Source organism: Marmota monax, unplaced genomic scaffold, assembly GCF_021218885.2.
Source record: "Marmota monax isolate L192 unplaced genomic scaffold, Marmota_monax_Labrador192_F-V1.1 WCK01_AAM20220418_F8-fsc00238, whole genome shotgun sequence".
NCBI classification, from domain to species: Eukaryota; Metazoa; Chordata; class Mammalia; order Rodentia; family Sciuridae; genus Marmota; species Marmota monax.
In genome coordinates, this window is record NW_026693175.1 from 1,261,126 (window position 1) to 1,273,569 (window position 12,444).

Here is a 12,444-nt window from a genome sequence, read left to right on the forward strand (position 1 = left end):
TCACGTTCTAAGCAGGGAGCAAAGAGGAAGGCAGAGCCCCTCACCTCGAGACACTGTCGTTCCATAGGAGGGAACTACGGGACTCCTGGGGGTTGGGGACCCCACACCTGGACACCCACTGTGGGAGAAGAGTCCCTGATTGAGAGGATGCGGGTCTTTCTGGGCAGCGCTCTCAGTGGGCAACTATAATGGTTGGTGTTGTCAGTACTGCTCTAGGGTCAGGGTCTTCAGGGGCTAAACAACGTCGCCTTTCGAGTTTCACATCAAAGCAAGGTTGGCTCACCAGGTCTGACAGCAAGTGGGTGGAAGGGACTAGTGTGCCATTCAGATTTCAAGGGGCCTAAGGTGGCCTGAGAACTCACAGTTGTGCAACTTGTTCCATTAGTTCTCCCAGGGTCTCCCTTTCTTGTGAGAATGTGTTTTGCTGAACAAATAAATTTAGAAAACATTATTTTTAAGGGTCTTTTTAGTTGTAGATGGACAAAATGCCTTTATTTTATTTATTTGTTTTTATGTGGTGCTGAGGATCAAGCCCAGTGCCTCACATGTGTGAGGCAAGCACTCTACCCAGCCCCCTAGAAAGTGTTATTTTTTAAAAAGAGATGTTCAATTCTAGTCCTGAAAAGTCCTGGGACTCAGTTTTTCCCCTGGTGTTGTCAGGGGCCAGGAGCAAAACCAGCCAAGCAGCAGAGGACACCTGGACAGAGGTGCATCCCCCGGGATAGGGATGCAGACCCGCAGGAGGGGTCAGCAGTCCTGGGGGATCCCTGTGTCTAGTTGTTTCATTTTAGTTTTTTCAGTTCTAAGATATATTAGCATTAATAAGAATCTATATTTGCATGATGATGAATTTGCAAGATCTCCTGATCTTTCCTTAGGCTTCATAGCATCCTCCTGGGAGCTGTGGCAGGATGGAAAGGGAGAGGGGAGAGACTGGACGCCTCACCTGGCCAGCATCTGCAGTCCTCAGCACAGTCACGCTGTGCAGGGACAGGTCAGTCAGTGAGGACACATGCTGACGGTACCTATGGCTCACAGCAGGCTCACAGGCCAGGTATGTGCGCTGAGCCTGCGCCTTCTGATGAACCTCTGAGTGTCCCCATAGTCAGCTGACACGTGGTGTCCCCAAAGTTAGCTGGCACGTGCGCACGTTCCTCAACTGCCATTAAGTTTTGGGGAAACACACACGCGTGCGCGCACACACACACACAACTGCCCTCACTCCTCATGCTTCAAGGAGTTAAGTCTGAGTCCCAGGAAAGGTGCAGAGTGAGCTGTTTCACCCTAGTCACCTGAACTCCTGGCTCTGCAACCTGTGCAGGGCCAGCCCCTTAAAAATCACCTGGGGAAGTTGTTAAAATAGAGACACACCTGAGCACGGCCTGAGAGTCTCATTCAGCGCATCTGAGAATCTACTACAAAATAAAACAAAGCTTCGAGGTGATTTGGACATGAACGCCAGGTTTGGACTGGCTGGTGAGTCACCGACCTCTGACCCTGCCTGGCATGATCCACTGTTGTTATGGAAGCCACCGATGGGCACCCCAGCCGCCATGAGTTTTGGATTTGACTACTTTGTTTTTTTTTTTTTTTTTAAGTACACATCTGTTTCAAAAGCAGAGGGCCTTGTTTTTGGAAGACAGATATTTTCTTCTCTGCAGATATTCACATGTAGAGAAGCGGTGAAGCTCCCACAGAGCAGAGCACACTCTCCTCTGAACCAGACTCCTCTGCGTCAGTCCACCTGGAAGGAGACAGAGGGGTTCTCTCCAGAGCTGAGTCCCAGATGAGCCGTTGGAGGTGCTTGGCTGGGGAAGTTGTGGGCCCTGCTGGTCCACCTGGAAGGAGCCAGAGGGGTTCTCTCCAGAGCTCAGTCCCAGATGAGCTGTTGGAGGTGCCTGGCTGGGGAAGCTGTGGGCCCTGAACCCCCCTGGTGGTCTGGGGACAGCAGTACCCATCCAGGGTGGCACAAGGCTCTGGCAACTCCGGCTTGAGGCAGACCTGAAAGGACAGTCCTGTGGAAGTCACCAGCAGTGACCTACAACGCCCCCACACTGCGCCACATTCACACTCTGAACTGAGCACAGCCATGCCCGTCTTCCTTCCGAGAGACCAGAAGAGGTGAGAGGAGGACCAGGAGGGGCTTTGTGGCTTCCCGGTGCAAAGCCATCCTAATGTGTTGAGAATGTAACGATTCCTTGAAGTTCTCTTTTCTTTCGACGCCGGCTGCACTGGGGATCCAGGGCCTTCCTGGGTCCTGACGGATCTCCTTGGGACACCGCCCAGAACTCCCCTTGCAAAGCCACTCATGGGCTCTTTCACCGTGTTGGCAGTGTGGGCAGCTTTAACAGGAGGGCGGGCAGGGCCCTGTGGGGACCGGCTGGGTGCGGTAGATGCCTCCCTGCGGTCTGTGTCACAGAAGGAGCCGGTCACGTGTGGACGGCCACCATGCGGTTCTCCTCCCAGCCTGCCTGCAGCGCTCCTTGGCCTCAGGCAGAGGTGCTTTTAAAGAGCCACAGCCTCTGCGCCCAGTCCCATGAACCTGCCAGTGCTTCTGCCTGGCACGGGGCATGGCCAGCTTAGCCTCAGACCTGCCCGCATTCTCACCACCCTCCTGCCTGCACTCGGCACCTCATCCTGCCGTGCACCCATGGAGCACAGTCTCCACCCTCCCACAGCTGCACACCCGTCCCCAGCCCTGCCACCCCATGGGAGACCAGAGCACCCCTCTGCTAAGACAGCCACCTCCTGTCCACGCATCTCCCCCAACACACAGCAGCTGTTTCTCCCGCTGCCAGCTGACAGCAGACCTCGAGCCCCCACCTGGGCTCCTGGGAAGGGGCTGTCACCCGGAGACGCTGGGGCCACATGCCAAATTTACTCCTAGAGGACATATTGGGTGGATTAATTGTTCAGGTCTGAGGACATGAAGAGCAGCTGACACAATGACCAAGAGGAATGACAGTGAAGGAGAGAAGGAGCCAGGAAGGGGCAGAGAGGGCTCTTGATGAGGGCGGGGGGGGGAAAGGGGGCACGTGGGTGACATCGCCGTCCCATGGATGGGCTCCTCCAGGCATTCTTCCTTGCCAGGCTCGCCCGTCCCCCTCACGTGGGGACCCGCAGCTCACCCTGGGCCCTGGGCTCCTTCTCCTGCATTTGCTGGGCCACAGGAGCGGGGAGACCGCCCCTTGCTCAGGTGGTCTGTGAAGCCGTCCACTGGAGTCCAGGTGGCACCCTGTGCACCCTGGAGCTGAGGGACGTGCCCTCCTGTCTGCCCCCCAGGCCTCCCCAGCTCCCAGCAGGTGAGGGCCCTTACCCCGGGGCCGGCTGGGACCTCAGGGCTCAGGGTATGGTCCAAGTCCTGTGGACATGGGTGGTGGGTATGAAAGATGGCGGGATTCACCCGTCAGATTCTCAAAGGACCCCAGAAGGACAAGGAGCCCTGACACCCTGAGCCTGCCCCACCTGGCACCTGTTTGGAGCAGGGCAGGCTGGGGCCCAGGTGGCGGGCAGCATGGTACCTTGGAAGCAGCCATGACAGCGGCTGTGGCTGCCACGTTCAAGCCGCGCTTCCCGAAGTGCACGAGGGCATCGTAGCTCTTGTCTTTCGCCTGGACCAGGCAGTCATCAATTTCCTGTCAGAGGGAAGACGGGTGCGCTGAGCAGGCAGCTGCGGCCACCTCCTGCCCTCCCAGCTCCCAGGCTGGCAGCTCCCCGTGGGATTCTCACTGGCCCAAGAGCCACCGGTACCGCCGTGGGCTGTGCAGACCACAGGGACACGGGCGAGGGGCGGGGAGTGGGCAGAGACCAGCCCGGGGCTGGCCCAGCAGGGCCTGGGATTGTGAAGTCCCTGCCTCCTGCACGCGGCTGCTCCAGAAGCCACGGCCAGAAGCTGGGGCAGACTCCCACCCCACCCTGCAGACCATGGCTGCAAGGCCACCACAGTCTCCTGGGGAAAGGGGACAATCATGACACGGAACCCGTGGCTCAACAGGCCTGGCCGAGATCATTCCGTAAGCACCACATGGAGCTGGATTTGTAGGTGGAAATGTGGTCTGCTGACCCCTGCAGGTGGCCCTGGGGTCCTGCTGTTCTGTTGAGGTCTATGAGCCAGCGTGGCCGAGTGTGTGGGGACAGGAGGGTTAGGATGAAGAAGGAAACGGGTGCTACTTATTGACCAGGGTGACTGTTTCACAGATTCCAGAGCAAAAGCAGAACCAGGAAGGCGCTGGTGCCCTTCAACAAGGCAAAGGTGAGGGACCGGCTGAGGTCTCCTCCACACAAAGCCAAGGGAGGCACTGGTTTCTTGGCTGGTTTTGGGTTGCTTGAGGCTCAGGAGCTCATCTCAGAGCTCAGCCAGATGATGACACCTGGCCTCAGGCTGGCTCAAAGCCCAGCATGCAGTGTTTCTGTGCTCAGAGGGAGTGGGCTCCCAGGAAGTCCCACGGCCCCACCTTGCCATCCCCCAGAAGTGACTCAGCACCTCTTGAGAGGCAGGGCCCTGCACTTGGAAATCAGGCTGCAGGGGAGGCCCAGCGCTGGGGGAGGGGGAGGACGAGCAGGACTAGAGGCCAGGTCCAGATGGATCCACTCCCCTAATCCCCCTTAGGGGACTGAGGAACAGTGCTCCACTCCTACAGAGCTTCCAGAAACTTACACAGCAGCCTGTTCAGCCACTGCCTGGCCTCCGCTCAGAGTTCCCCAGGAGGGAGCACAGGGCTCTCCACCTCCAGAGGCTGTGGGGAGCAGCTCCCAGCCACCCACGGGGCTCCTATTGTATTTTTGTGGTCCTGAAAATTGAACCAGCAGGGGTCACATCCCCAGCCCTTTTTACTTTTTATTTTGAGGCAGGGTTTCCCTAAGTTGCTGAAGCTGGCCTTGAGCTTGCAACCCTCCTGCCTCAGCCTCCCAAGTTGCTAGGATTACAGATGTGTGCCATGGAGCCTGTTCTATTAGAAAATAATAAAACCAATGAATTACACAATATTGGACTCCTTTGGCCCGATAATCCTGCCCTTGGGATCTTACTCCAAGATGGAGAAGGAACCACACTGTGCACCTGGTGATGTCCACTGCAGAATCACTTTCCCCAGGAAAAGATGAGACAGTGTGGGCAGTGGTAAGGGACAGTCCCACTATGGCGGGCACTGTTGAGACTACGTGGACGTGTATCATGTGCAAACACATCAGAGACCTCAGAACATAAATACTGCTACTCATGTCAAGGGGTTTGATTTTGCTTGGAGGCTGGGCCTCAAGCTCCTGGGCTCAGGAACCTCCTGCCTCTGTCTCCCACGTGTGGGTGGCACACACACACCCCCTACTCCCAGCTTGTGTTTTAAAAGTCTTTTCAAAAAGGATTCCATGTAAAATTGTAAATAGTTACATTAAAATCCCATCTGCAGAAGGAGAGGGCCAACCACGGCCAAGGGGAGGGGCTTCAGCTGGGGGCAGTGAACTGCAATGGATGTTTTACTTTTCATTTTAATTGATGGAAATGTTACAATCCATAATGATAAATAACATCTGTATAGTATTTCACCACTACTCCTAACATGTCCAAAATCATACTTGAAAAAAAAAAAGAAATCAGCCAGGCGCAGTGGCGCAGGCCTGTGACGCCAGCGACTCGGAGCCCGGGGCCTCTTCCTGGTTTCAGAAGCGCCTCCCCCTTAGCAGGATAGCCTTGCCTCCTGCCTGTCGGCTCTCAGGGCTTCTGACCAGTCCTTAGGTGTTCCACCTCCAGGGGCCACCTGGCTCCCTTCTCTTGTCCTGGATCTGAGAGCAAAGGCTCGCAGCCTCCCCCACTCATATGACACTGCCTGCGAGTCTGCTTAGATGGCCTTTGTCATGATGAAGTTTTTACCATGAAGGTATGTGGGATCTTGTCAAACGCTTCTTCCTGTACCTGTTGAGATGATCATATAGCTTCTATCCTTCATTTTGTTGCTCACAAAAGCTAAGCTATGGAACAAACCTCATCTAGGAAAAATCAATAAAGAGAATGTGGTACACATACACAATGGAATATTATTCAGCCTTAAAAAAAATGTGTTGCAGCTAAGTGGAGGAACTGGAGGATGGTGTGTTACGTGAATTAAGTCAGACACAGGAAGACAAGCACCTCATGTTCTGCCTCATAGGTGGCTGCTGAACACAGCCATCTGAATGTAGGATAGAGACCGGGGTGGAGGCAAGTGGGAAGCTGGGTTCAGATGCACAGGTAGGAGTAAACGCTATTGTTCTGTGGCAGGTGGGGCGACTGCAGTTCACAATGGCCCTGGTATATTTTAGGAAGAGCCAGGAGAGGAGCTGAAAGGCTCAGAGGCTGAGTAATGCTCAGGGGGTAGAAACGCTCACCACCCTGGCTGATCATTGCACACTGCATCCAGGTGTTGAGTTCTACGCTGTCTCCCACTCGTGGCACAATTAAGTAATAATAATAAGTAAACAATTAAAAAAAAAACAAAGTGTTACAGAAACAATTTAAAAAGGGATTAGTAGGAACAGCTTATCGGGCTCCAGGAACCCAGCAAAGGGGCTCCTGCAACCTGGTGCTCTGCCCCTCGCACTGGCCCTGTCCTCATCCTCTGCTCCCGGGACGCACATTACCTTCTCTTTCGAGGACAGCGTGGGGTGCACGAACTTCCTGTACAGGAGGCTGGAGCCTTTTGTGTAGGGGGACAGCAGCCAGGCCACAAACGCGATTTTCAGTTCATAGTAGAATGGGAACCTGGGGAGACGAGAAGACACGCCTCCATTAGGCTCCCAGCAACTCCAGGCTGGGCACATGGACACCTCAGCCCTCATGGGGAGGCCAGTCCCAGCTCCTCCTCTGCCCACGAAAGGCCTGCACACATGTACCCATGGCTCAGTCTCTTGGGTCATGAGCCCTCCATGGGCTGCATGTGGGTCACCGCACATCGAGCCTAGTGGATAGGAACATCTGGTGTCTGGGAATGACCAGTGGACATTCTCTCTCGTCAATTGCCCAGGGACAGTGTGAATTTCTATTCTGCTCTGCGGGGGCCCACACAGCACCTGAGACGGGTGTGACCTGCTGAGATGCCAATCAACCTGCTGACTGACATCACGAAGCAAGACTCGCCTTTGGAACCTTGCCCCTGCCCTTGATGTCCCCCTTAAATAACCCTCCAGAGCCATCTTTCCTTGGTCTCGTTCCAGCACCCACAGGGACTGGATGTATAGGGCTCCGCTTTCATAAATGTATTTCTGACTCTTTGTATTTTGTTCTTCACTAATTATTTTAGACTTCTAGTTTCCAGGTAGTTTACGCCCTCCTCCTGTTCTAGGGATCTCTGAGCATAACTGACGTCTTCCTTCCTGACAGTCATCTCCATGTCTCTGCGGCACACCACACCTGATTAGAACAAAACATGATGCTATGTTGGGGTCACCTGTTACAGTCTGAGGGGTCAGAAAGGTAAGTCCTCCCCAGGTACCTGCTCAGGTAGGGGAGCCCCCATGAGCCACACCCCACCCCTTATTTTATTTTGAGACAGGGCCTCACTAAGTTGCTGAGACTGGCCTTGAACTTGCAATCCTCCTGCCTCAGCCTCCCGGGATGCTGGGATTATAGGTGTGCACCACCAAAAAGGAACAATTCCTAACAAGTCGCTTTAGGCTCTGCTCACACAGAATACCCACCCCAATCTGCAGCTCCGCCTTCTCTTCCTTTCCTCACCAAGGTCCCGACCCCTCTGCTTTCTATAAGGTCTTCCAGAATATTCCCTCAGCAACGAGGGGGCACTTTCCTGGCAGGATTGTTTCATGTTTCTCGCCCAGAAAAGGGAGGCTTTGAAAGAACAGCGTGACCACCTCCCTCATGACCACCTCCCCCCCACCTCCCCCGTGACCACCTCCCCAGGAGTGCCCTGGTGATCAACAATGGAGGAACCTTGGAAAACAGTCTTTGCAGGCCCAGGGAGAGCCGGTGAGTCTGAGCTCAAGCACCACAGAGGTCACATAGCAGCCCAGGGGCACCTATAACGCTGCAGCTCTTTCATTTATTATGTAAAAGAAGTAGGTCAGGCAGCACAAAGCTAAAACCAAGCCAAAGGCCCAGGAGTGTAGGAGGAAGAGTCTCCTCCCACCAGACCCCTAGACCCCATCCCTTGACCCTTTCCTAAGTGAGAACATCCCCTGCTAGTGCATCTTTTGGGGGACGGTGCTGGGCGACACAATCACAGGTGCGAAGACTCCCTTACCTGCCCTCCAGGAGCCCTCAGCCTTCCATATGCCCCCTTCTACACCGCACCCCAGCAAGCACAGTGGACAGAGGCCCTGGGGCGCCTCACACAGCCCTGTCTCAATGGCTGCCCCCAGGCCCCGAGATGGACGGTCTTGGGGTGGCCGGGTCTACAGAGAAGCTGCGAGCAAGCCTCCTGTGCTTTATGTTTTTTTAATGGGATTGAACCAGGGGCACTTTACCACTGGGCCACATCCTCAGTCCTAATTTTTTTATATATATATATGTATATATATGTGTATATATATATATATGTATATGTATATATATATATATATATATATATTTCCCCATTTTTAAATTTGTTTTAATTAGTTACACATGACAATACAATGATCTTGACATCATACATTTGAATCAGATGGGAAATAATTTTTTCATTTTTCTGAGTGTACAGGTTATATATATATATATATATATTTTTTTTTTTAAATGTTTATTTATTTTTTAGTTGTTGTTACACCCAATACCTCTATTTATATGTGGTGCTGAGGATCGAACCCAGGGCCTCACACATGCTAGGTGAGCGCTCTACCACGGAGACACAGCCCCAGCCCCCCTAATTATATTTTGAGGTCTCCCCAAGTTGCCCAGGCTGGCCTGGAACTTGTGGTCCTCCTGTCTCAGCCTCCCTAGCGGCTGGGATTACAGGTGTGCACCACCATGCCTGGCTGGTGTGTGCTTCTTTACACACCACGTGAATGCATGTGCAGCCCGAACGCCCGGAAGAGGAACTTCTGCATGAGCTTTGTAGTCAGAGGAGACCCCTCCGTGTAGCTTCGAGGAAGAGCACCTGATTCCCACAGCCACGCCCTCATGGTATATGGCCAACCCTAAGAGCCTGTGCCTAGGCTGCGAGATTAGGGCCTGTGGGACAAGACTGCAAAGTGCTTTTGAGCTGCTCAGGCCCCATTTATTCCCTTTCAAAACACATTCTCACTTGTGTGTGTGTCCCAGCCCTTTAACCATAAACAAGATACTAGGCACCACTCACAGCCCCTTCACCTAAGATACAACACATCAATGCAAAGAACTGATGATTTTTAATTATTCCATTGCTAAGCATAGCTGTATTGCTTATAAAATAGGAACCAAATTAAATATCCACCAAAAAGACATTAGTAGCAGAGTGCAATCCTCTTACCTCAGCCTCCGTAGCTGCTGGGGTGACTGGTGAGCACCACTGCGTCCCCTGTTCCTTTTTTCTTTTCTTTTGACATTTAAATCCTCTACCCAGTGCATTAATTGGGGGAACTGGGCCTGTATTGCCCGTATCCCTAGCAGCTTGGACAACACTTGCTCTTGAAGGTCATTCAATAAATATATACTTGAAGAACAAATTTTATAGACCTCATCATCAAAAGTAATCCAATTAACAGGCCTGCACCTGCGCCAAGGTTTGGATTTCAGCCCTGACTTCCCTTCCCTCCCCTCCTCCCGCCTCCCACCAGGCAAAACTATCCTGGAAATGTCTCCATTCCCAGAGTCCTTACCAGCACAGGAAGATATCTGTGAATGTCTCAGCCGTGGTGAAAAGTGCGAATATGATCCAGTACATCATCCACTTGACCTGCAGGGAGACAGCACAGAGCTAGGAGAAAGGGCAGGTGTTGGTGGCGCCCAGGTGGCCCCTGTCCACTCCCCGCCCCTCCCAGCTCACGTCCAGCTGTACTCCATACGCTGGGGCTAGAAATGGGGCCTACAAATGGCCCTCCCACAGCCGACCAGGCTCAAGGTCAGATCCGACCCTGTTAGACCCTGGTGGCCTTTCGTAGCCTCAGGTGAGCAGGGAGAGACCAGGAGTGACCAGGCTACAGCCTGGCCCTTGTGCTAGGACTACCATCTGGCGATCCAACACCATAGCCTCCACAGTGATGCCCCAGGATGGACCTGTACCAGGCCAAGCATCCTCAAGGGTCATTTAGAACCCTTTCTTGTGGGCAGGCCCCAGGGCCACCTGCAAGACTGTTCAAGTCCCTCCCTGGTGACATCCTTTCTCTCTCCTCTGCCCCTCTCCCTCTCTCTTGAACTCCTGCAAAATGCCCCTGAGTGCTCCTTTGCCAGCTGGCTCCCCTGTGGCCCCTTCCCCTTCAGCCCTGTGCAGTGGCCAGGGCTGGGCTGATCTCCTGACAGCCGTTGCTGAGCCTCAGCAAAGCCCTTCAAAACCACTACTTGAAGGTACCCGAGCAAAGAGGCAGAGGCAGAGAGGAGGGGCCAGCCCTGGGGGAGCCGTGAGGGAGAGCCCCCCTGGAACTCCTGAGGACAATCCAGGCCGAGGCCGGGGACTCAGCAGCCTGTTGGGTGAAGACTGGAGAATGGAGTGTGAGGCCCAGAGTTGCCAGAGTGGAGAGGAGGAAATCCCAGAGTCGGGAGGCCCCCAAGTCTACATTTAATGCGCCTTCAAATCCTTGGCCGGCTCTTGAGTGGCACAGAACCAATGAGACTCTGAAATGTTTACTTTGGCATTAAAGAAACAAGCAAATCAACAGAAAGCTGAAGGAGTTGGGCAGGAATTCTGTTTCTCTTCACTGCAGGAGAAGCACGCGTGGAGTTCAAGTCCTGTCTCACTGAGGGACCTAGGCAATATTTTGGAAGCTCTCCTGAGACATCTGGGGGCCAACTTTAGGAATAAAATTTGCATGTCAGCACTAAGGGATCAGCTCTCGGACTAAAGGCAGAACTGAAATACAGGTAAGATCTGACCCAGGGTGGAGGGGCCCAGTCACACCTGGACTGCCTGCTTGGCACACTCACTTTCCACAAGAGGGCAACAGACGGCTGAGTTTCTACCGTGTGTCCTACATAAAGCCCAGCACAATAAAAATCCCCACGGGCAAAGGGACAGGAAGATACAGTCCCCAATATGAGAAGAAGTGTCCACAGAAACAGATCCATAGATGACCTAGATGTTAAAACTGGCAGGAAGCTTTTAAAAATATAAGAAAAGACAAAAAGGAAGAGAAGGTACAAAGGGCCCCTATTTATCAAAAAAGCTGAATCGATAAGGAATAAGTCTGGGCAGGGCCATCAGGCAACGGTATACACACACACAGCATGCGCGAGGCCTGGGCTCCGTCCCAGCACCAGGAGACAGAGACAAGACAAACAAAACCCCACAGCACAGCAGCACAACAGAACAGAGAGTAAACCTCACAACCACGGTGACGAACAACCTAATAACAACTGAGGTGACAGGTTGTTACAGGTAAGAACTGCCCCAGGGTGGAGGGGCCCTGTCACATCTGGACTGCCTGCTTGGCACACTCACTGTCCAGAAGAGGGCAACAGACAGCCACGTATGAGTACAACCGCAGTGGCAGACAACCTAAAAACCATGGTGACAACCTAACAACCACGGTGACAGACAATCTAACAACCGTGGTGACAGACAACAACCATGGTGACAACCCAACAACCACGGTGACTGACAATCTAACAACCATGGTGACTGACAATCTAACAACCATGGTGACAGACAAACTAACAACCACGGTGACAGACAACCTAACAACCACAGTGATGGACAACCTAACAACCACGGTGATGAGCGCTCTCGGCAAAATGGGGAGAGGGAACCTGCCCACCTTGATAACAAAATATCTACCAAAAGAAAGAGAGAAAGTCCTGTGACAAACCCATCCCCGAGGTTGAGGAAACAGGCCGTGGCCCTCAAGACCCAGGGACAAGCGAGGCTTTCTCCCCCGCCACTTTCAGGCCATGTCATCATGGAAGTCCTTGGGAATGCCACAGGTTCTGTAGGAAACAGAGAGCTGTCGGGAACCCTCCAGGACTAGGGCGCTGAAGGATGGGTCGGGACACTGTGCACTCCCCTCGCCTCCCCATGCAGCAAGGAGCAAGGGCAGGGCCAGGAAAACAAGGCCATCTACCCTCTCCCTGAGTCCCTTGGGAACACAGCTAAGGACACCTGTTGAAAGGAAGTCCACATGAGGAAAGTTAGACACCCCGATGAGAAACCAGGCAAACGCCAGGAAGACCAGTGGCGGGAAATCCCTTCCTGGACAGTGGTCAGCCAGGCTTCTACAGCTTACCTGCCCTCCCATCAGCCGGCCTGTCCCCCGCCTGCAGGGCACATGGCACCCCCTGAGCACAGGGTTTCCACCCCGTAATTCTTAAAGGGGTTCCAGGGATGCTGGTGGCCTCACCCCTGAAAAGCC

General features: G+C 53.5%; 1 protein-coding gene across 3 annotated transcripts in view; it reads right to left on the bottom strand.

The window, feature by feature from the left end:
- The window catches only part of Reep1 (receptor accessory protein 1), an 88,330-nt gene that overhangs the window by 22,013 nt on the left and 53,873 nt on the right, over positions 1 to 12,444 (bottom strand). For all 3 annotated transcript variants that reach the window (XM_046455923.2, XM_046455924.2, XM_046455926.2), the window contains exons 3-5: positions 9,763 to 9,839; positions 6,613 to 6,733; positions 3,522 to 3,635 (exon numbers count right to left, since the gene is read on the bottom strand). In XM_046455923.2, coding sequence (XP_046311879.1) covers positions 3,522 to 3,635; positions 6,613 to 6,733; positions 9,763 to 9,839 — 312 coding nt within the window. The remainder of the gene's footprint in view (positions 1 to 3,521; positions 3,636 to 6,612; positions 6,734 to 9,762; positions 9,840 to 12,444) is intronic.